General features: G+C 43.1%; 1 protein-coding gene across 3 annotated transcripts in view; it reads right to left on the bottom strand.

The window, feature by feature from the left end:
- The window catches only part of MINPP1 (multiple inositol-polyphosphate phosphatase 1), a 40,726-nt gene extending 21,013 nt beyond the window's left edge, over positions 1 to 19,713 (bottom strand). Inside the window, exons 1-5 of one of the 3 annotated variants that reach the window (XM_032770294.2) lie at positions 18,995 to 19,694; positions 17,788 to 17,985; positions 15,180 to 15,277; positions 9,071 to 9,204; positions 239 to 303 (exon numbers count right to left, since the gene is read on the bottom strand). In XM_032770294.2, the coding sequence (XP_032626185.1) occupies positions 264 to 303; positions 9,071 to 9,204; positions 15,180 to 15,277; positions 17,788 to 17,985; positions 18,995 to 19,580 (1,056 nt within the window). In that variant the 5' untranslated portion in view covers positions 19,581 to 19,694 and the 3' untranslated portion in view covers positions 239 to 263. Of the gene's footprint in view, positions 1 to 238; positions 304 to 9,070; positions 9,205 to 15,179; positions 15,278 to 17,787; positions 17,986 to 18,994 lie in introns of all 3 variants that reach the window. The other 2 variants (XM_032770291.2, XM_075072680.1) reach the window with 2 other exon arrangements.
- Positions 19,714 to 25,006: the final 5,293 nt, after the last annotated feature.

The raw sequence follows: 25,006 nt of genomic DNA, 5'->3' as shown, positions 1-25,006 counted from the left end.
GACAGCACTTGAAATAACTCTACCCAGTGACCAACCGTGTCCACTCAGATGCAAAGATCCTGTCACTCACGTCTCACTCTATGTAAAACAAACAAAAAGAGCTGATTCTACTAAACTAAAGTACACAGCATGGTGTTTTCTGCCCCAGTTTCACATTTCACTGTATTTCATGTTGTGCAACTTATTTTTCTTTTATAATCCCAAAGATCAAACTGTGATGCAGCAAGCCTTTACAAACCTTCCAGATTTTTCCTCTTGTGTAATCACCCAGGGCAGCTCAGTACGACACTGAGGGGAATGTTCCTAGAATACAAATGCATATTCCAAAAATCCAGTCTACTTAAAAAAACATCCTCAAATGCATCTGTTCCTGATAATGTAATATTCTGGTTAAAGTCAGAGTTTTCACCCTGTTCTTAATAAGGAATATGAGGACAGAATACGGTCCAAATTTGCTCTCTTTCCCATGCCATTACTTAAAACATTACACCCACACGTTCAACTAAGATTTCTCCTTAAGCTTCTCCAGGACCTCCTTTGTCCCATTCCCTAGTTTTCTTTGCCTTAATGGGACATTTCAACTTGTGATATTCTGGTTGGAACAAAAGATGCATTCAGGAAAAATTCTTCTGCATACCTATGCAAGAGAAGTGAGATTTGTATACCTGTATGAAGTAAATCATTTCATAGAATATCAGGGTTGGAAGGGACTTCAGGAGGTCATCTAGTCCATTCCTCTGCACAAAGCAGGACCAATCCCCAGACAGATTTTTACCCCAGTTCCCTAAATGGCCCCCTCAAGGACTGAACTCACAATCCTGGGTTTAGCAAGCCAGTGCTCAAATCACTGAGTTATCCCTCTCCCCAAATTTTGTAATTTCCCAAATTACAAAAAACTAGGTTTCCTTACACTTTACTGTAAAGTAAATTGTGGTTTTGAAGAATGACACTAGCTTAAAATAGAGACCCCATCATGACTTAGTGCTAGCAGATTCAAAAACTGTGTTTAAAACCTTTGATCGCATGATAAACGTGAGGAAGGCCAAGGGTCTTAACTTTCCAGTGCGATATTGTAGACTGTTGAAGTATTTTAGTCCTCTCAAAGAAACTTGACTAAGTGCAAAAATATTTCCTCAAGTCAAACATTATCAGAAAATGTAAGAACTAAACAGTCTTGATGAAGCAACTACATATTTTAGTCAAACATCTGAAAGTCCGTTATGCAACAATATTTGCAAACAATAAAAATGTAGTGGCACAAACCATTATTATGGTTACAACACAAAAGAAAAGGTCCTTCTCCCACATTCAGCTGTAACTGGTCCACAGAAAAAAGTAAAAACTACAAAATCTAAGACAATACAGGCAAATGTAACAATATAAGTGTGAAGCATTCTGTCAAATTAAATATAATTCAACAACAGATTTTCTTTATAGTTAGAGCACAAGTGTGCCCCTGCCAACCTGTTCATTAGAGCCTTCTACTTTTAGACAGGCCTAATTTCCCACTCTCAAAATAAAGGAGCACTTAATGAAATAAAAGTTATGTCACCTTATAAATGAATTATTCATCCTCTGCTTTGAGAATTTTCAGAAAAATCAATTACAAGACAGCTTTCAATTTGGTGAAGTGAGGTATCATCCCACAAAAGGGGAATCTTTACAAATTTGTTTATGAATGAATAACTATTGCCCAATATGAAAGATGACATTTGCTTGCTGTTTTGAAGCTGCTCTACCAAGAGTAGAGAGCAATGAATGTGTGTGTGTGTGTATATATATATAATTATAGTGGAAAATTGGTCTGGTGGTTACAGTTCTGGACTGGGGCTCAGAAGATATGTTTCTAACCTCAGCTTTACCCTCCACTTCTTGTGGAACCTTGGGGAAGACACTTCTTTTACAGATGAAGAGCTGATGTACAAATGGGCATCATGAATACTTCCCTGACACACAGGAGTGAGGATGATCAGTTAATATTTATGAAATGCTCAGATGCAATAGTGGTTGGAGATAGACATCTATGTACTTTTAAGCATTACTTAGTTAACAGATTAGCTAATTCACAGTTTTATATTCAAGTCTTCGCTGTTTTAATTCTACCATCTTCTGCTCTGTGATGGAATTACATGCTATTTTTATTCAAAACTTAAAGCCCATTGTAATGTTTTATGATTACCTACACAGAAAATGGGCATATGCATTCTGACCTATTTGCTGTACAGATGGCACACTGTTCATCTCCTATCCACAGACAAAAGTACTGATAAAAACAGTGTCAAATAGTTCACAAAATTCAGTGTTTAAGAGTTCCCTGCTGTGTCTGAAACCCAAACACAATTCTTTTTGCTAGTGCATGAGACTCAGAGTGAAACCAGAAAGTCTGTCCAAAGTGTAAAAAGGATATACATTAGATGAACATTATTCAAATTACAAACATGAATAACCTAAAGCATATTAACAAGTGAAGAATTTTTGTAAATTTCAGAATGAATGAGCATGTTTTAGGCCATTTTTAAATACACTGCTTGACTATTTCTCCCCTATTTTTCCTCCCTCTTCTGTCACCTCCATTTACCATTTTATTGTTTTCTCTGAATTATTTTTATATGACTAGTAGTAAATACTTACTGGGTACAGTCAGTGATAGCAATCTGATCAAATAAAAACTAGATTAAAATCCCAAATTTATCAGTACCTGCAAAGCTATTAAAACAAAAACAAAAACTAAACTAAACAAAACACACACACACACAAAAAACCCAGAAGTCTTTACTAACTAAAAAGCTGATTTTATTTAACCTTCTTAGAAGGAAAATGGACCCAGTAAAAGGCATATGATCTGAGGGGTATTTAAAAATCAAACCAGAATTCCATTAAAAATTTAAAGCTTTCACTCCACTTGTGTCAGAAGGAGGGGACTTGCAGGCTATGAGACAAAACCAAAGTACGTAGTGTTTGGGAACTTATTTAACCTGACAAATAAAATGGCAAGAATGAAAACACTTTTCTGGTCAGAGATGTTTTTAGAAACAAAAGGAAGTATAAATTGCATTACAAAAATCAGTAAAAGTGGGTACAGTGGACTGCAAAAATCTTTCAGACATTAGGAAAATGGCTTCCTAACAAAAGCAAGGTGACTTTAATCCCACAAAAAAATAAGTATGCTTCCTTTAAACGTGGCTTAGTGGTTTCAGCATGTCTAGTGCCAGTGATACCAGGTGAGAAGTATCCTGGCCTGTGTTCCCTCTAAGGTGCGCACCTGTGCAGCCGCACAAGAGGCCATCAAAGGCTATGCACCAGCTGCGCTCACAGGTGAATGCGGAGAATGTGGAGGGTGGGGGCAGTGGGATGAGGTGATGGAGGTTTGGGGGAGATTGGGGCATGCAGGGCACCTCTCTCCCCTGTCCCAGGCCCGGGCAGGCAGAGGTAATTTCTCAGAACACTCAACTCTTCATTTTCAAATATAAAGCTAAAACTCCACCTAAGAGCTCTGGTGACAAACAGACTGGAGCTCACATTGTTTGCATAGCCACTGGGACCCAGAATTAAAAACACAACATACTTCAGGGTCCACCCACCTCTTTATATAATACATGGATTCATATGTTGTTGTGGCTTTTTTATTTATTATTAATTATTATTATTATTATTATTATAAAAAACTTCATACTCACACCAACACCTTCCCAAAACAAGGCTTCCCCTTGCAGCTGCTAGATTTTAACACATGCATGGTGGTACAGGCATGAGAGGAAGTCAGCTCCTTAGCACAGGCTCATGTATAATATTGCAGTCAATTTGGTATATTAAATACACACACAAAATTGAACATTTAGATTATATTGATGCTTTGCTTCATGTTTCTCTTACCCAGTGCATTTAACTAAATACTAATCTATATTAGAACTCTATAAATGCTGACAAATCAATTCAGAATGCTTATCTGTTCCAAAGTGTAAGAAGAGTAAATTACACAGCTGTTATTTTGAGAGGCAAATTTTTAATGTTAAGTGTATCTAACTTCTTGCTTCCCAAATAGCTGACAACAAAATCAGTTTCTTTTTAATTCTCTTTAGATGAATTCCTGACTTTTAGGATTCAAAGACGATCTAGTATTAAACACAAGGTGTTAGCGCTGGCACCTCAGCTATAGATTAAAAAGGAGATCACATCATAGCTAGCACAGTCGATGAAAACTCATCTCCTAATACTAGTTGTCAAGCAAAGGGCTTCAAGAGTGATAAACAGCAAGCATCCTTGCTTGCTTTCAAAAGCCAAATGGAAAGTATTAAGTGATTTTGTTCAACTGAATTGGCACACTGAAGCTGCAACTGCTCCTGCTAGTAAAGTTAAGAATGTACATATTTGTTTGCAAGATCAGGGTCTCAGAACCAAAATACTAAGGATTCTTAATATTTTGCGGTGGTTAGTGGTTCACACACAAGTCCATGAGCATGTGTTACTCTGTTTGCTGGACATGAATGACAGGAGATGAATTCAGATGAGAGTTTAATAAATATTTACCTCCCACCTCACTGGAAAAAGTGGAAGTGCATGAGAAGGCAGAGAAGCACATTTGAGTCTCAAATTTCAGTAAGTTATGCCCTTTTTGTCTATAAACTCAAGCAGTTTTAATGTCACCCACATGTATTAGACCTAAACTCCACTTTATTTTTAGTTTCTATAACACATGAAGCCCTAAAGCTGTTAGGAATGAATGAATATCCATTTTGTTCAATTGCTGTGTAAGTCAAGCTAGTGGATTCAATTTTAAAGTCAGTAAGACAAACCTACATGAACATTTTAGTGATCTCGAATTAAAAGCCAATGGGATCACTTTTAATTAAAAACATGCATTTGGTACTTTTTTAATATAGGTATTTTTCCACATCTCCTCAGATATGACTTGTAAATTCACTTGATTGATTATTCATCTTAACCCTATTATTCCTCTGCTCATATAAGGGGAGTATTTGTATAAGAATTAGATTATACTCCATAACAATACTCAGGATTTAGGTCTAAAAAAGAGCCCTCAACAGACTAGATTATTGGCACACTACAGTGAAAGTGCAGCACCCTGGGCCTCTTACAAAATATCTGTAAACACTCCCACTGGTTTTGTTATTTTTCCTCACACCTTTGTTGCTTCTGCCCCCTTCTCTTCACTTCTAGGGCCCTATGGAATTGGTTTTATTATTGTGACTTTTCAGATTTATTATTTTCAGATTGTGTTTTTTTCCATTAAAAAAAAATTTCCATCTTTATGGGGGCTTTTTTAATCAAAATTGTTTGATATGTTGACAATAAGTAGCCTTACCTTAAATGCATACAAATAATCAGAATTGCATTGCAATGGGGAAAAACTGATTTTACAAAAAAATCCAACAATTTAAACAAATCATTCTGCAGATATACAGTAAAAACAACATAGAAGTGTGTGTGGGAGAGAGATAGAATGTGTGTTGAGCAGGAAACAGAGAGTCTCTAAGCACAAATCTCACCAGCCTGAACACTTGTTCAGACAGCAGCTGGCAGCAACTACTACTGAGGCAGAATCTGGTGCACAGAGAGGTACCTCTCTATCCCCACTCCCTCCAATCCCAGCTCAGTGGAGACCAGGTACACTGGTGGGGGGGTGGGGTACTCCAACATCAGTCCCCAGCCCTCCTCCTCAGCTCTGCATAGCACAGCAGATCAGGAGGCTCTCAATATGGGGCAGCTTGACTTCAGCTCAGCTGTGCAGCCCACCCTGCTTGATACTGCAGTCCTAGTGCCAGGGAGAAAAGAGTTCCACATTCAATGTTTTGATTCAGTGATTTTGTCCATATTCTTGTTAACACAGATTTCATACGACCCTACACTACATATATGACATATTTAGAAATCTCCTGCAATATCCTGGATAAACCTTACTGAATTCAGTTATACCTTACTGAAGTTTAAGTATTTTAGAAGTTCACTGTATTAAAAATGGAAATGTTTATGAATTATTGTATGTAGCATCTCTACAGACAAGACCTGACTAACGTAAATCCAGAAAAGGAGTTATGAGCTTCAAACGACTATTTGAAACTATGAACTTTAAAGCTAAGTGAGTTTCCCAGCACATCTCTAGAGCAGGGGTCCCCAACGTGGTGGCTGCGGAAGAAATGGGCCTGCATCCTGGCCGGCGGTCAAGCATCCACTGAAATGAAATTTGGCGGCGACACCTGTGGATGATGCTGGGTTTACCGGCTTACAGGCTCCTGAAGCAGCCTTCTGCTCAACTATAGCATCCCATCCACTGCATTCTGCAATAATGTGCATTCAACCCAAAGCAGCTGCCTTGCAGATCTTTAACAAAGGTGCTCTCTACTTATGACAAAACTAAGCACTGTCCTAACAGCCTCTGAAGGAATTTGAAAATTTATTTTTCCACCACTAAATAAAATAGTTATCCACAGAGGTCTATTCAGACAGAGATAACAAGATGTACCTCGTCCTTGGAGGCTGCCTTCCTCCCCACTGAGCACGAGTGCTTTTTTGAATTTCTGATGCAACACATTGCAGCTAGCCACTGAAATAGACATCTCAGTTTATAACCTCTGGCTGGAGGATGTATATAACTGTGGTCTTGTTCTACTGAACTACATGCTTCATTCTAAAACCAACTACAAGAGCTAACATTACCACTCCCTCTTCCAGATGGTTGATGGACAACTTCCCCCATGAATGACCACTGCCCACTGCCTTCCCCACAAAAGCTCCCTATTTGTATAGGCTAACATCCATGATTACAGGCAGTCAAGGGGATGAAAGGACATCCCTTTGAGCAACTTCTGGGGATGAGCAACTTCTTGAAAGAGATTCCCATTTGTGGTGGTATCCTTACGAACTCAGTTCTTTGACTGCATTTTCCAATAGACCAGGTGTTGAAGAGGCCCAATGTGACTAGGAAAATCAATATCCAGGCTTGTGATTGGAGACCCAAGGGTCTGCAGTAACACCACATGGGATCACAGAAGATGCACAAACTGCAGAACCTGATGTAGAATGTGTACATGGTATGCTCACAATAATATGTACCTGGCCAGTCAAGATAAGGCTTGAAAAGTTTATGAAACGGCCTTTCCTGAGTATCATAACCTGAACAAAGGTTTGGAATTTGAGGGTAAACCAAGCTGTAAGGCCTGGTATTCACATTTTTGTACCAGGCTGGTGAAGCAATAGAAGTGGTAGAAGAGTAAGGATCTGCACATAGGCATCCTGAAGGTCTATAGGACAGAGACAGAGACATTTTCCTATATTGCTATATGAACGACTGACTTGGGATTCATGCAAAAGTTTGATGCTCACACAGCAATTTACACATCAAATCCTGGATAAAAGCCAGCCTTTTGAATATGCTGAGTAAATGGCTTGCCCTCTCCAGATCCTTTGGGACTGGGGCTATGTCTTCACTACCCGCCGTATCAGCGGGTAGCAATCGATTTCTGGGGGATCGATATATCGCGTCTCATCTAGACGCAATATATCGATCCCCGAATGTGCTCCTGTCGACTCTGGAACTCCGCCGGAGCGAGCGGCGGTAGCAGAGTTGACAAGGGGAGCCGCGGACGTCAATCCCGCGACGTGAGGACGGTAGGTAATTCGATCTAAGATACTTCGACTTCAGCTACGTTATTCATGTAGCTGAAGTTGCGTATCTTAGATTGATCCCCTCCCCTAGCGTAGACCAGCCCTGGGATGATAGCTGTGGTTTGTAAGAGACGATTCAAAACATCTGGTTGGCTTGGCTCTAAAATTGCTTTTGTAGCCAGGTATCTTTGTCTGTATTGTAAATACTGGCGACAAGTCTAAGATTATACACTCTTTATATAAACAGCTAAATTAAATCTCAAAAGCGCCAGTGCTCTTACTCCAGAGGAACTATACTCAAGCATCTGAATTGGTCTAGAACAGTGGTTTTCAATTTTTTTATTTGGCAATCCCTAAAATATTTTAAATAGAAGTGTGGACACCTTTGGAAATCTTAGATATACTCTGTGGATCCTCAGGGGTCTATGGACCACAGGTTGAAAACCACTGATTTAGAATAATTAAAAGAGTCATCTTCCTCCAGTAGCAGGAGAATCAGAATAAACACAACTAGGAAAATACACGTATATCTGAACAAACCTACCTTTAATATCCAATCTGATATATTACTGGTAAGTAGTAAGTTAAATTCTACATTTTCAGTTGAACTTTAAAAAAAAAAAAAAAACATGTCCTTGTTAATGATTTTAACCTGACATCTCTTAAAATGATGCTGTTCTTAATGAGCTGGAACAGATCATCAACATTATCTAAACCAAAATGATTAATTTCTTTCAGATTTGGCTGCTGGCTAATCACTTAAGTCTTAAATGATTCAATAATATTTAAAAAAAAAAATAGAGCACAGGCTTTTATTAATCCAACAAACAGGGATCATCTTTAGACTAAGCTCCTTGGCGCAAGGACAGACTTTTTGCTCTGCATTTGTACAGCATCTATTAAAATGGGTCTTGGTCCATGATTAATGCTCCTAGGGGTTATGGTAATAAAAATAAAATAATGTGAAGAAGTACTTTTATCCTTTTCAATGAAATTATTACAACACAAAAACTATACTGTGCTAAACACCATAACTTCTTCAAAAGTTTTCCCTGAGGCCATAACTTGGAAAGCTCTCTCTCAGATAAGAAAATAAATAATTTTAAAAGTTTGAGTTAAAGCCATTGACCTATGTGTGTGTAGGAGGAGAGATCAGGTCATAAAACAAGGTGAAGACTCCTCCATATCTTATGAATATTTTTGGATGACACTCCATGCATAGATATTGATATGGCTAAACAGGATGCACATGATGAATTAATATTGCCTTATTACTTATGAGAGAATCAGTCCCTTAAAGGATGCTAACCAAGCCCAAACGTTATTTAATTCTTGATCCATTATCCAAGTTCTTAGCATTAATCTCCTTCAGGACTATCCCTTTAGGGCCACATACAAGTTATGACCAAACCGCAGAAAACTGAAAAATAAAAAAAAGCTTTTTCACCGTTTACTCTCTGCAATGGCTTCGTCCAAGTGTTTGAAGATATCTTGAAATAAAATACAGCTGGAACGACTGTTGATATCATACCCATATCCTCTCTTCCAGTACTGCTTTAAGTCATTCAGGTATTCCAGTACCTAGAATAAGATTTTAAAATGTGTAACAAAAATGCAACATTTATTTCGTCTAGATGAAGACATTACTACAAATAGCATGACACTGACAACTTTCTTAGGAAAATGGGCAAGTTTGATCAGTTAGCTTTAAAAAAAATGTACAGGCCTACTGTTGCGTCTTGAGTTAAAAACACAAACAAAACAAACAAACAAACATGGCCACTGATTTCTGATCTTCCAGCATGAGTCTACAACTCCTTCTAATGAGTTTAACTGATCACCATATTTGGGGTCGGGAAGGAATTTTCCTCCAGGGCAGACTGACAGAGGCCCTGGAGGTTTCTCACCTTCCTCTGCAGCATGGGGCACTGGACACTTGCTGGAGGATTCTCTGCACCTTCAGGTCTTCAAACCACAATCTGAGGACTTCAGTAACTCAGACATAGGTTAGGGGTTTGTTATTGAAGTGGATGGGTGAGATTCTGTGGCCTGCATTGTGCAGGAGGTCAGACTAGATGATCATAATGGTCCCTTCTAACCTTAAAGTCCATGAGTCTATGTCTATTTGTATTAGCTTTTAATTATGGGAAAGCTTCAAGCAGAAGAGCAATGCAATTTCCTGAACTTCTATGGCTGTCATCACCTTGTTTTTATGTACAATGCATCATTAAATGATCAACTTAAAGAGCCTAGTGCCAAGACCTGTCTTGCTGAAGTGAATCCCATCAGACAACATGTGGGGTGCAGAGCCTGCCCAGCTTCCCCTGCTATGGGCAGCTGCACAGGACACCAAAACCCAGTGCACCATCAGAAGACCCCAACTTGTCTCCCCCACACCAGCTTCCTGAGGCAGACTTTTGAAGATCCTAGCATTCCTCAAAGCCGGAGCAACATGTCATTACAAATGAATACTTGAGCTCTTCTGAGGTAGAGACTGCAATACTCCACCAAACCAACTTGAACTACCAATTGATTTGATTACTACGTGGTTTACTGTACCTGCTCTCATGTTGCTAACCTGGCTGGCTGGCCTGCCCTACCCCTATCATGTCAGGGCTCTTTCTCTGGCCCCTTTCCCCATTTACATGCCAGGTCCCACCATTCCTAGCTCTCTACTGCACACTCATACATCAGCTCCATTCTCAGAAACAGCCCTTTAAAGATACTAGTTTGGAGGCAAAGATACTTTTTAAAAAGATAATTTGACCAAAATCACCACCAACCTGGTGAGGAGAACTTTAAACTAGGTTTAAAGGGAGCTAATGACAAAAGCCCAGAAATAAGTATTAAGGTTACTTTTCTTTAAAGAGGATTAGATTTTTGGGGGTTATGGAAAATTACTATACGGTCATAGGAGCAACAAGAGGGACATCAGAGCGGGACTCTGATCAACATCTTAGAAGTCTACACACAATGCAAGGAGTATGGGCAACAAACAGGAAGAACTGGAAGTATTAGTACAAAAGCTAAATTATGGTAATTGGCATCACAGGGACTTGGTGAGATAAGCCTCATGACTGATATACAAGCTGTACCCCTGTTCATTAAGGACAGGCAGGGTAAAAAGAAACATGGTGTTGCATTATACATCAAGAATACATATACTTATTCAGAAAGAGGTGAGAGACAGACCAGTTGTGAGTTTCTGGGTAAAGAAAAAAAGAGGCAAAAATAGGGCACATCATGATACAGGTCTACTACAGACCACCAAATCAGGAACAGGGGATGGATGAGACATTCTAAAATAAATAAATTACTCTTGGGGGAATTCTGCAGCACTGGGCATAGAATTTTGTATTTTCCCTGCACAAAAAACATTTTGCCTAAGAAGTGCTGCAGTTCTGCCTTTTGTACATCAGAGTCCACTGTGGTGCCAGAACAGCTGGCTGCATTCCTGCCAGCTGTTCTAGTGCCACAGCGGCCCGTGGTGGGCAAAAGGCAGAACTGCAGCACTTCTTAGCCAAAATGTATTTTATGTGGGAAATCACAAAATTCTATGCCCAGTGCTGCAGAACTCCCCCAGGTGTAGAAGTTCATCACAACACCCTGCCCGCGGAGCCAGGTGAAGACAGAGTGGAGCACACAGAGCTGCTGGTGGGGAGGGGGAGGTGTCACAGACTGCGGTTCAGAATGGCTAGTGGGGGTACAGACTGGAGCATGGACTCGGGAGCTAGCGGGGTAACAGCGTTGAGCTGGGGATGGGGAGGCTGCAGAGACCCATGGGGATGAGGGCTACGGGGACAGGGACTAACTGAACGGGAGAGGCTTGGGGGTCAGCCAGGCTTCCCAACACTCTAATAATGCCACCCACCCACCCACCCCAAAAAACACCTCCCATCCACACCCAACATGCTTCAGGTTCATTCCTAGGTTCCTTCCCTCTTCCGTTACCCCGAATAATGTTCTTTACCACTTTCCATCAAAAGATCTACGTATGCATTACAAATACTAGTTATTCTCAACAATCTTGTGAGCTAGGCAAGAATGTTAATCCTAATTTACCAATAAGGAAACTCAGGAGGAGAAAGACAAGCTAAAAAATCACAAAAGGTATGCAGCTGGATCAAGAGTGGCACTCCAATCTCCTGACTTCAAATCCTGTGCCTTACCCACAAGCTTACAAGTACTTACTCAGTTGGTTTTTATTGCTTATTTGTTTGCTTTTTACTTTTTGTTCCTTCCTTTAGGGCTTGCAGATCTGAACACTAATTCTATCGTGCTCTAAAAAATAGAGGTAGAGAGACTGGGACAAGCTGGAGGGGACTGCACACAAGGGTCGAACCACTAGAGAATCCTCCCCTCAGAACCTGGAATAGAATTCATGATTCTGGAGTCTCACCGTTCTTTCAGCAAGCAGCTGGGAAACCCACTGGTAAAACGCATCTCATCTCCCTCTAGCAGGTGGCCCATGTAGACAACAACCTACTACTGCTATCAATTAGCTCAAGTAACAGATATCTGTACTGTGGATCTAGAGGTTCTGACACCGATCAGTCACGTGGGAGCCAATACGGTTCAACGTGATGGAATTTGTTGGATTTTTTCCTAATTTGCTTTTTTAACATGAATGAAGTTAAACAAATTTTAATGTTAAAGTCAACTGTGCAAAAGTAGGCAAATGCCAAAATTACAGTTGCCCATGCAGACTTACCGGTAATTTTGCCCTCTTGTGTTTAGTCTCGGTAAGAGTCTTCATCTGCATCATGACATATGTTTTTCCGAAGGACCCCTGCATCATCTAGTGAACAGGCCTTTTTTTTTTTTTTTTTATTAAGAGCAGTGGTGAGCTGGAGACGGTTGGCACCGATTGCTAAATTTAGAAGCTGGTTTAGAACCGGTTTTTAGGGTTACAAAAAAACCCGCGGCTGCTGCTGGGGGACAAAACACCTCGCTCTATGCAGCTAGAGCGTTCTTTGCCCGAGCGCTACCTTCCCCCAGTTTGCCCCGCAGCCCCCTGAGCCTTGTCACCCCCAATTCCTCTCCCCCACGAGCCTCGCCACCCCCAGATTCCTCCCTTCCGACTGAATCAAACTGCAGCTCTCCTGACAGAGCTGATTCAATCACTCTGCGGGAGCCCAAGATAAGACGAGACTCGGAGGGGAGGAATCGGGGGAAGGGAGGAATCCAGGGGTGACGAGGTCGGGGGGGGGGGGAATTGGGGGTAACGAGGCTCAGGGGGCTGCGGGGCAAACCAGGGGAAGGTAGCACTCCGGCAAAGGACACTCTAGCTGCACAGAGCCGAGGTGTCTTGTCTCCCAGCAGCAGTCGCTGCTGCAAGGGGAATCAGACTGCAGCTGGCAGCCTGCAGAGCCCAAGGTAAGTTAGGGAGGGGAAGAAACAGAGAGTGCCTGGGCTGGGGGGCGGGGAGGAATTGCGGGGTGACGAGGCTCATGGGGGGAGAGGGAGGGGATCCCAGGGGGAGCGGGGGGAATGAGTTGCCTGTCTGTATGTTCTAAATAATAGCAGCTGTTTCCCTAGCAAAATCCTCTCCTCTACATTTCCTTTCTATTTTTGCCTCTTTCTCCAGTCTATAGTTCTGTTTTTAAAGCCTATATTATCTATTCATGTTAATCTGTCTCTCTGTTTCAGATAGGGTTAAATATGTAACTTGTTTTACAAAGAAAAATAGCTGGAGAGATAATGGTAAGACTATATCACCCAGCATTCTAAAGAGGATCTGTCCTTTACACTTTGTGACTAGGAAAAACAAAACTTGTCTTTGAATTTTATTAACCAATGTAATTGCTTTTAACACATCAGGAAGAAAGGCAATGACTTTAAGACCTGTTTGTATAATAATGGAAATACTATAGTTTCTCACTGGCTAATGGTTAAAACATCATTTATTTTGTTTACAGCCGCTGGCAGTAGCTATATAACCCCTACCCCATGATGGTGTTCTGTAACATTTGCCATGGCTACTGTCTAAATTCTCGCCAAGCTTTTCATCATATCCACGGAACAGAGATTAAATTAATGTAACTGCTAGCTTCAATTCATACTAGTGCTTGTAAAAACTACTTCATCAAAGCATTAGTTCAATTTTGCAATAAATATCAGAATCCAATAAAGACTATTAAATCTGACTTATTGGCTACAAACATATTATATTTGGAGATGCAGTCAGCTATTATTCAACAGTGAGTTTCAGGGGGCGGTTGTCAGGGGGCAGGGGTGTGGAGGGAGTTGGGGCAGTCAAGGGACAGGGAGTGGGGCAAGTTGGGTAAGGGGGGGGTCTGGGGTAGTTAGGGTGGGGGGTCTTGGGAGTCGGTGGCAGGGGACAAGGAGCAGGGGTGGGATTGATGGATTGCAGGTTCTGAGGGGGGCAGTTGGGGGCAGGACAATGGGGGGGTGTTGGATGGGGAGGACAGCTGTTTTGGGAGACACAGCCTTCCCTACCTGGCCCCCAGGGGCGGCTCCAGGCCCCAGCATGCCAAGCGCGTGCTTGGGGCAGCATGCCGCGGGAGGCGCTCTGCCGTTGCTGGGAGGGCGGCAGGCAGGCAGGCAGGCAGCCAGCCTTCGGCAGCATGCCTTCGGGAGGTCTGCCGATGCCGCAGGACCAACAGACCCTCCGTAGGCACGCCTGCAGGAGGTCCACCAATGCCGCAGGACCAGCAACCGGCAGAGCGCCCCTTGCGGCATGCCGCCGTGCTTGGGGCGGCAAAATGTCTCGAGCCGCCCCTGCTGACCCGACACAATTTTGCAACCCCGATGTGCGGGGCCAGCTTTAGGAAGTGTGGGTCCCGATTTGAACAGTTTTGACAGGGACCCGGCAGGGATGACTTAAAAAAAAACAAAACAAACAAACACCGTAAAAAAACCATGTGGGGCTTACTCACTGGGCAGCACTCCAAGTCTTCGGCGGCACTTTGGCAGCAGGTCCTTCACTCGCTCCGAGTCGTCGGTGGCACTGAAGGACGCACCGCTGAAGTGCTGCTGAAGACCCAGAGCGAATGAAGGACCTGCCACCGAAGACCCGGTAGGGAACCGGTTATTAAGATTTTGGCAGCTCATCACTGATTAAGAGGGCTGCTCTAAGTTGCTGTCACTGATTTTCTGGGGTACTGTTTCACAATTTCAAGAACAAATGATACATATTCAAGTTCAGTTTTCACCTTGTCTTTTTTTAATGGGGGGAGAGGGATGAAAAGACAAACATTTGAGTGTTTTTATCAGGCACAGTGAAGCCTGATAGGCAAAGGAGAGAGGAGAAACATTTCTCTTTTAGAAGTTTAAATGATTTGTCACTTAACACAGAAAAATGGGTATTTCTGTTACATTATGTTCTAATTGATGCTCAGATTTGCTTTTCATAAAATGTAGTAAAACATGTAATGTCTTTAATATTGCAGATTACATCTGAATGAAACATTAAACTAAAACTTCTTTTTTCTAAGAATATCTGTATAACAAACTGTTTACATAAATATGCAAAACTGAACAGAACAACTTTACACAAAGGTAATGCCACAATACTACATACAAGCAACACCTACCTTAGCATCCTCTTCATTGAAGAGTAAGCACCAGGAAGAATTCACATTTTTAACAGCTAACTCGAACGAACAGGTAAAAAAAGCAACTTGGACCAAATCTGTAATAAATCCAAATAAATAAGTGATAGATGACAATTAAGTTTATTTGCTCTCTAGCACAATTCCCAGCATTACCCTCCTATTATGAGGAAGAATATTAACAAGAATATAAAACAACATCCAATCTAGAGCCCAAAACACATGATGTATGCTAAGGCTCCAATTTTCAATTACAGGCCTATTCAATTGTTTATATCGGGGTCGGCAACCTTTCAGAAGTGGTGTGCCGAGTCTTCATTTATACACCCTAATTTAAGGCTTTGCATGCCAGTAATACATTTTAACATTTTTTAGAAGGTCTCTCTATAATCAGGGGTAGGCAACCTATGGCACGGGTGCCGAAGGCGGCACACAAGCTGATTTTCAGTGGCACTCACGCTGCCCAGGTCCTGGGCACCAGTCTGGGAGGCTCTGCATTTTAATTTATTTTTAAATGAAGCTTCTTAAACATTTTAAAAGCCTTATTTACTTTACATACAACAATAGTTTAGTTATATATTATAGACTTATAGAAAGAGGCCTTCTAAAAACCTTAAAATGTATTACTGGCACGCTAAATCTTAAATTACAGTGAATAAATGAAGATTCGGCACAGCACTTCTGCAAGGTTGCCGACCCCTGGTCTATATATTATATAATCAAACTACTGTTATATGTAAAAGTAAACAAGGTTTTCAAAATGTTTTCAGAAGCTTTATTTAAAATTAAATTAAAATGCAGATCTTATCAGTTTAATGTGATCCTTGCCCTTGCTTTTTCTTGCTGAGTATTTGGATACTTTAAGCTGCACACAGGCTTCTGAGTGATCAGCTGTTAACCAGCTGGCAGGAGGTCAGTGGCTGGAACCCCAGATCAGCAGCTGAGGTGAGTGGAGCTGGCGGCTGGTAGGGCTGAGCAGGGCCAGAGGCCTGGACCCTGTCTGGCAGGGGGCCTGTACTAGAACTCCAACTGGAAGCATGGTGAGTGGGGCTGCGGTGGGGACCCTGGCTGGCAAGGGGCCAGCAGCTGGAACCTCAGAGCAGCAACTGAGCGTTTCAGCCCGCCCCTGCTCTGGGGTTTTGGCCGCTGGTTCCTGCCAGCCGGGGTCTCAGCCCACTGCCAGCCTGGGGTTCCTTCATCCAGGCCAGCAGCAGGCGCTGAGTGGGGCCAGTGGAGGGACCCCAGCTGGCAAGGGGCCAGCAGCAGGAACCCCTGAGCAGGGGCGGGCTGAGCCGCTCACTCTGCCGCCACATGCCTTCAAAAAAAAAAAAAAAAAAAAAAAAAAAAAAAAAAAATCGGCTTGCATGTCACCTTTGGCACACGTGCCATAGGTTGCCAACCCCTGGTTTATATGATCAGGGCCTTAGATTGCAAGCCTTTCACAGAGCAGGGCCGTGCAAGTCTAACCATCACCTGTTTAGTACTGATGTAACTATTGTCTACTGCATAATAATAAATAATAATAATAATAATAATAATACACAAGATATAGAAATAAGGCTACGTTTACTCCCTTGTTATTTGGACTACTAGATGGCAAGAACAAATGCACTACTTTTCTAAGATAGTAAATCCAACTCAATTCCTTGCAAGTTTCATGTAGAACAAAAATCTACAACTTACAAAAGTATAGTCATCTCTTACATTCTCTAGCAATGACCCCATAGGCTTACACAAAATTCCCTATTAGGCACAACACGTTGTCAGCACTCTAATCATTCTTATTTTACTTGTCCACTTACAATTTAGTGGAAGGTATGAGGATTATCAAGGCATCAGTTATTTCAATAGCAGCAAAGGCAATTTGTGCATTTTGCTATTACATTCTAATATAAGAGTTTCTATAAAAATTTGTGTAGGACGTGGAATTTAATACCGGAGAGTTTCAATGTGGAAAAGAAAAACATTTACCACATTATACCAATTTCAGTTTAGACTATGAGCTGTCTTTTTTCTTCAAGAGAACATTTTGAGAAGTATAGACATTCAACCTGTATCACGTTAATATGATCTGTGGGCTAAATGGGAAAGGTTTTTCTAGAGAACCTACTGTGACTGTTCACTAACAATGAATATTCGTTGTCACAATACTGTATTTAAGAAATTTAAGTTAACACAAGTAAAGTGGAATAAAACTAGAATTTTTATGTGATCTGGTAAAACTAGAATCTCACCAAGTTTTTTTTAAACTATACCTTTTTCCTTAAAAGTAATCCAGAATTTGGGGTTCCTTTGTATCGTTGGTCCTTCTCCCAGAAGGGTTCCTCAATTAAACCCTTAAAACTGATTCTTTATAAACTTTGTATTACAATATTTATGTCAGGATATACTACCCACTTCGTCTTCGGCAGATGAAGTAATTTTTAAAAGCTGTTCTTTTCAAATAGTGATATGACATGATGTCATCACTAATCTTTCCAAAGGCCTATAAAAGAGCATTTTAAACTATTTGTTTTTCATAACTATCTGAAGACCCTAGAAAACAAATTTATGCAAGTTAAATAATTAAAAAACAGAATAAGTACGCTACCTGCATTTAAATCACGCACAGGTACACACAAAGTAGCCGCAATTTTTTCCAAAACCCTTTTCATCTCAGGACCCTGTTTGAAGGCATCCACTTCGTACATAGCTGTAGCGTTCTCTTCTACACAGGTTACAAACTTCTCACAATGATCAAAGAACCTCATTAATTTGTCATTAATCTCAGTCTCCTCATTCTCGATAACTGAAAGGAAAACCAATTCTTAATGGAAAACCCCTACAATACACACAAAAACAGACAATTTAAAGAATTCCCTGCCAGAATTTACAAAAGTTGATCTGAGGACTGAATGGGGAGGCAAACTGTCAGATAACATTTTGTTTTTTTGTTATAAGTTAGGGTATGTCAGAATCAAGAGGTTAATTATAATTGTTCTATTAGACTTAAACCCTGTCCACAATAAGAGAAATGGAAACCTACATTAGCTTCAATTGTATGCATTTCAAGCAGAGCTCTAATGCTGCTTTCCCTAATATGCATAGAGATTCTATTGAGAACCATGCTAACCAAACTATTCTTAAGATTATGTCTACCCTATAATGCAAACATTTTCCTTTATACTTACTACTACAACAACATTTTAAAACCAATTTAATCACAGGTCTTTAGGGCTGGAGAAGGCACTGGAGAGACAATGTCAGATGGCAGCGATCCTAGATTGTTTCAAGGACAGGTGGCTTCCTTTATGCAGTGGTGGGTTTTACACCTCCTCCCCTTGTGTGTGGGGAGGGGGAAGTTCTGTTTCTGCATCCCACACTCTACTTGTGTCTTGGGGCACCTAGGTGAGTCCCTGTCAGGGTGTCACCTTACCCCCAGCCCCAGGTAGGGCTCTACCTTACCTGCGCCAGTGTTGTATGCTGGGGGCCTCCAGGCCAGTCCCATGCAGGGTCCCAGCCCCCAACTCAGCCCTGCCCATGGGTGCTGGGGGCCCCAGGCCAGTCCCAGGCGGGGCTCCCACCCCAGCCCCCGTGTGCTGGGGGGGGGGGGACAGGCAGGACCACACCTTAGCCCTCCCTCTCATGTGTGCTGGAGGCCCGTAAACCATTCCCGGGAAAGGCTCCACCTCACCTGGGCCAGTGGTGTGTGCTCGTGCCCAAAGGCCCCCAGGCCAGTCCCGGGCAGGGCCCCATTTTATTCCCCCCACCACCTTTGTGTGCCGGGGCACCCAGGCCAGCCCTTCCCGCTCCGTTACCTCTGGCCGGGGGTTGCCGGTGCAGGGCCAGCTGCAGCCCCTTGCGGAAGGCAGCGCTGCTCTCCATGCACCGGTGCTTGGAGCTGCTGGTGAAGGCAAAGCGGCGCTGCGGGGAGAAGAGGCCCGGGAAGCGGGCGGCCAGACGCTGAGCCAGCTGCTCCATGTCGAGGCGGCCCTTGGGCGCCAGCTTCCCGTCCATGTCTGGCTGGTACCACATGTCCCAGTGGGCTAACTGCTGCGCGGCGGCGCAGGGCCGCTCCTGGCTGCGGAGCAGGCGGTGCAGCTGGCCCAACTTGCGGATCTGCTTCTCGGTGGGGAAGCGTGTGCCGTGGCGGATGAGGGCGCGGAGCTGCAGCGGGGCGCAGGCGGCGGAGGGCAGCAGGTACCCCGGCTCCGGGGGCCCCAGGGAGAGCGGGTCCTGAAGCAGGTGCTGATTCACCTCCTCATACCGGGACTTGGTCCCGAAATAGCCGCTCAGCAGGGACGTGGCCACCGCCCTCTCCTGCGCCAGGGAGACGCGGAGCAGCAGCAGGAACAGCGGCAGCGAGTGGCGCCCCGGGAGGGGGCCGCGGAAGCAGCTCGCCATGGGGAGACCGGCGTCAGGAGCTCTGCACAGACACCCGGCCAGGGGAAACGGAGCCTTCTCTTAGGACGGGGCCCCGGACCCGGCTCTGCAGCAGATCGAGGCTTGCACAGTGACAGAGAGCTGGCCGGGAAGCAGCCGGTATTATGCTCCGCCCTGGCCCGGCCCCCTGGCCGCTGCCTTCCGGGGTTCAGCCAGGCCGAGCTGGGAGCTGTGTGTAGGATGCTGCTCCGTGTTGGAATGTGCTATCGGTAGCACTTATCGATACGTACAGATTGTAAGAAACTGCTATGGTAGTAAACTGCTACCTGCTGTAGCAAATGCCTGCAGATAGCAGTTTCTTGCACGATAGTCTATATGAAATTGCTACGTGTAGAAACGTGCTAACTGTAGCCGTTAGTGATACCTATAAACTGTAAGAAAAAGCTTTTGTAAAAAGATGCTACTTTATTTGTACATACTTGAAAACTGTTATCATATGTCAGTCTTCCCTCATATGTTATCATATGTCAATCTTCCTTCATGGGTCATGTCTTCTAGACCTTAAATGTTCACAAACTTTATAAGTGTATTCAGTGATGAGTTGTCAAAATCTTAAGAACCAGTTCCCTGTGGTGGCACTTCAGCGGGGGTCCTTCACTCGCTTCGGGGCTTCGGCAGCACGTCAGTGGTGGGTCTTTCAGTGCTGCGGAAGACCTGGAGCAAGTGAAGGACCCGCCGCTGAAGTGCTGCCGAAGACCCATTAGGGAACCACCTGGTGAGTACAAGCCCCATGTGCCTCCTAAAACAGCTGCCCCTCCATCTGACCCCCACCAATGTCCTGCCCCCGACTGTCCCCCTCAGAACCCGCAACCCATCAACCCCACCCCCTCCTGATACCCCTCCACCCTAACTGCCCCAGGACCCCACTGCCTACCCAACTTGCCCTGCTCCCTGTCCCCTGACTGCCCTGACCCCATCCACCATCACCCTGACAGACTCTTGGAACTCCCATGCCTATCCAACCCCACCCCATTCCCTGTCCCCTGACTTCCCCCCCAGAACCTCCGCCCCCTCCAACTGCTCCCTGTCCCTTATCCAACCCCTCCTCCCAGCCCTGACCCAGACCCCTTACCGTGCTGCTCAGGGCAGTGTGTATGGATGCTGCGTGGTCGCTGGAGCTTGCAGCCCCACCCCTTTACTAGAGCTGCCCAGGAACAGTCCAGAGTGCTGGTGCCGATGTCATGGCATGCTGAGGCTCTGTGAGGGGAGGGAAGAAGGGAGGGGCCGGGGAGCCTTCCCAACTGGGAGCTCAGGCAGGCTGCACAGAACAGTCCTGCAGGCTGGATGTGGCCTGCAGGCTGAAGTTTGCCCACCCCTTTAACAACCTGTTCTAAATTGGTTTCTAAATTTAACAACCGGTTTGTGTGAACTGGTGCCAACTGGCTCCAGCTCACTGCTGAGTGTACTTTCTATGCCATTATCTCAATCATTAGGATTTTGAATAGAAACATCCACAACAGATCCCTGGAGAACCCCACTTGTTATGCCCATCTAGGTTTCAATTCCATAATTTGTTTATGAGAAAGTCATGGGAGACAGTATCAAAAGCCTTATTAAAAGCAAGCTTATATAATATCAGGGTGGGAAGGGACCTCAGGAGGTTATCTAGTCCAACTCTCTGCTTAAAGCAGGACCAATCCCCAGACAGATTTTTGCTCTAAGTCCCTAAATGGATCCCTCAAGGATGGAATTCATAACCCTAGGTTTAGCAGGCCCGTGCTCAAACCACTGAGCTATCCATCACCCCCACTTGTAAGCTTGTTACACTGAAAGCTGTCAGGTTGGTTTTATATGTGAGACTGCTTGAAATACCCTTTTTTAGCAAAGTTGGAACTGTCACTGCTGCACCATTGGTATATGAGACTGCTATCTGTAGGAATCAGCTACATTAGATGGCCTTTGTTGTTTTTTTTTTAGCAAAGTTGGACCTCTCACTGCTGCAGGTAGCACTTCCTACAGATAGCATTTTCACACATATACACGTGTATGAAACTGCAAACTATAAGGATGTGCTGCCTGTAACACACTGCAATGTGATGAAGCTAATTCCTACAGACAGCACTTTCTCACACCATCGGTATTTGAGACTGCTATCTGTAGGAATCAGCTACATCAGATGGCCTTTTTTTAGGAAAGTTGGACCTCTAGTTGCTGCAGGTAGTGAATTCTTACCATTAGCAGTTGCTGAGAGCTGCGAAGGGCTGTACCATTTAGCCTTGTGGTGTTCTGAACAACAATTATTAGCTATTATGCTAACAGAAAGTGAGATGGATTGGGTATGAGCTAAAGATATGACAGTCTCAACTCCTCTGCTGATAAAACATGAAAATAACCTTTTCCTTACCTATGTTTCTGGATGGTGCACATCTGTGGCCAGCTCGATTAGGGCCCAGCTGCCCCTGATAAGAGGGCTGTGAGCCAGAAGCTGGAGAAGTCTTACTCTTGCCCTGGAGTGAGTGGGATGGAGAGTAAGGTACTTGAAGTGGAGCAGTGTTGGGGAAGGGCAAGAGGAGCTGTGGCGCTCCAGCCTTTTAAACCCCCAGCCTGCAGGCCTTGGTGAAGGCCTATGAAAAGGTACCGGGGCTGCAGAGGGGCAGCCCGGGGATAGGCAAAGGGCAGCAGGTCCTAACCCCTTGCCAGTGATGAGTGGCCACTACATTGCAGTCTACCCCAGTAAGCGGGAGCTAGATGATGACTGGCAGTAGCCACTGAGGCAAGGTGGGCTTAGAGGGTTGGGGCCTTCCCTGGGAGGGGAAACCCAGAAGAAGGGGTTACTGCAGGGGCAGCACCCCAAGGTAAAGGGCACCGGGGTCCGGCAGGGACCAGCGGCAGGCAAGACACTGTCCAGTAGCAGGTGCTCTGTACACTGGAAAGCTAATTCCCGAGATGACCAGCAGGAGGTGCTGTGCTGGCAAGTCTCGACTTCACTACAGTGCCATTGGATTAGAGGAAATTTAGTGGCAAGAATCACGGCAGAGCAATGTATGTGTAATATAACTAGGTTAAAAACTCCCACCTCAACCTATTACTTCCCAACTTATGAGGATAAAAGAACTAACACATTGGATATCAATAATATTCTAAACCTTAACTTTTCTTTGTGGGTCAATTGGACAAGTCTGTCCAAACTAATGAAGAAAAATAACAAAATTATCTAATTTACTGAAATCACGCAGGCCCAGGTTCAGACATGCAGTTTGACTATTTTACATCAGGGATCTGAAATATAAAGAGTATCTGCACAAGCAGAACAAATTATAACGCACCATTGGATCTAACTCTGAGTTGTGAAGAATATGTATTAAGGCTATAACAACCAACAGGAATGCACTTTTATCTAGAAAACCATGATTACATTGAGTCTTCATGACTAGTGATTTTAAATTATGATTTAAATCAACTTGATTTAAATAAAATCCACCATGGTTTATGTCCAGTATCATAGCCTTATTTACATGTTTATTATTCAAGAAATCTTAATTGACACTTTGGCTGTATGACAAGATGCTTAGTCACCATTCTCAAAATACCCATTAGACAAACACTTGATACCAAACACATTTTTGGAGTAGAGAGAACCAAGCCAACATTCCTATATTTTCAGGACTGTTAAAAAAATCTTTTGCAAGTGGAATTTCATGCCTATTTCATTAAAAACCCTTAATGAAAACCCTTTTAATATTTAAAAAGAAATATTTATTAGTCCCTTTCCACTGCGCAGTAAATCATACAGTCTATTAATAAAAAAAGCATTGAATGACACAAAACATTGAGAGTAGTGAAAAACATTATACACAGTATGTGAAATACTTAATTCCTTTGGCAAGCAAAATCATAGGCAGAAAATCTGCCATTGTGCTTTATACAGACTTCCACTTCTGTCACTGTTACACACATATAAGGAACAAAGAGATATCACCACCAAAATTACATTCAGAACTGTGGTACTGACATGTCACCTCATTGCTTTCTCATTTCTTTTTTGAGACATTTTCTTTAGCCTTTGTCTTCACTGTTAAAATGTAACTTGTCTCGTGTTGTTTTCATTAGTTTTATTGGCAGTGAGGAAAAGGTCTATGTCTCCATAATGGGGACACCAGATATATTAGAGATGCTTGGATTATTCTTCAGTGGTTGATAATATCATATCCTTCTCGTTCTCAGTATACTGAGGTGAGCTGAAGTGTCTGTCTTCCCATCATCCAGATTGCTGGGTCAATCATTTCTCACTGTTCAGTCTTTGTACCTCAGATGTTTCTGGTTGTTCTTGTAGGCTGTCGTTGTCCACCTTTTCTTTCTTCCCCCCAGATTCTGGAAGGCTTTTTTGCTGTGACCTGGGTCAAACAGCACCAACTGTGTAGAGCAGGGGTCAGCAACCTTTCAGAAGTGGTGTGCCGAGTCTTCATTTATTCACTCTAATTTAAGGCTTCGCGTGCCAGTAATACACTTTAACGTTTTTAGAAGGTCTCTGTCTATAAGTCTATAATATATAACTAAACTATTGTTGTATGTAAAGTAAATAAGGTTTTTAAAATGTTTAAGAGCTTCATTTAAGATTAAATTAAAATGCAGAGCCCCCTGGACCGGTGACCAGGACCCGGGCAGTGTGAGTGCCATTGAAAATCAACTCATGTGCTGCCTTCAGCACGCGTGCCAAAGGTTGCCTACCCCGATGTATTTTATCTTGGTCAAGTAGTCCCCATTGTATAGCACTATCGTTCAGAGGCACAGTTCCTGGGATAATCTTTGTGTTTGTGCATTCCTTGAATAAGCCACTTACATTGCCTGGCCTCATCCAACAGAGCACATTTTAAATACAGAGACATGGTCAATATTTCTAGCCTCAGATACAAATGTTACATGCATACAGGTTGGATAAACACAATCTATAGGTCTTAAGTTTTGCAATGATACCCCACATCAGCCATCTTGCATAAAGTATATATTAGCTATGTCATATCCATATCATAAGCATATTTTCATAAAGAATGTAAGTTTAATGTCACACCCTACTTGTATGTTTGCTGATCTGCAAATACTAAGGGAGCATGCACCTTTGGGTACAAACGCTCATGACAATAGTGCAGAGCCATGCAAGCTCCATGATTCTGTGTGAAATGGCAGACAGGAGGACCAGGCAGGTTAGTGGGTTTAGAAAAAAAGGTGTATACATTATGTATACGTTTATATATGGGATACATATAAAATTAGTGGATGGTTAACAATGCATTATAAGAAGTTTGATCTCGTGGCCACCATCACCCCATCTGACCTGTTTGGTACCCAGCATACACTGCCAAACCAAAGCTTCCCAAAATACAGTGGGTGGACAGTGGGATATCTATTTATGGTGCACCTCACTCTGAATCTATACAATTGCTTCTGGT

Source organism: Chelonoidis abingdonii, chromosome 15 (assembly GCF_003597395.2).
Source record: "Chelonoidis abingdonii isolate Lonesome George chromosome 15, CheloAbing_2.0, whole genome shotgun sequence".
Classification (NCBI taxonomy): Eukaryota; Metazoa; Chordata; order Testudines; family Testudinidae; genus Chelonoidis; species Chelonoidis abingdonii.
This window is presented reverse-complemented; position numbering and strand designations above follow the sequence as displayed.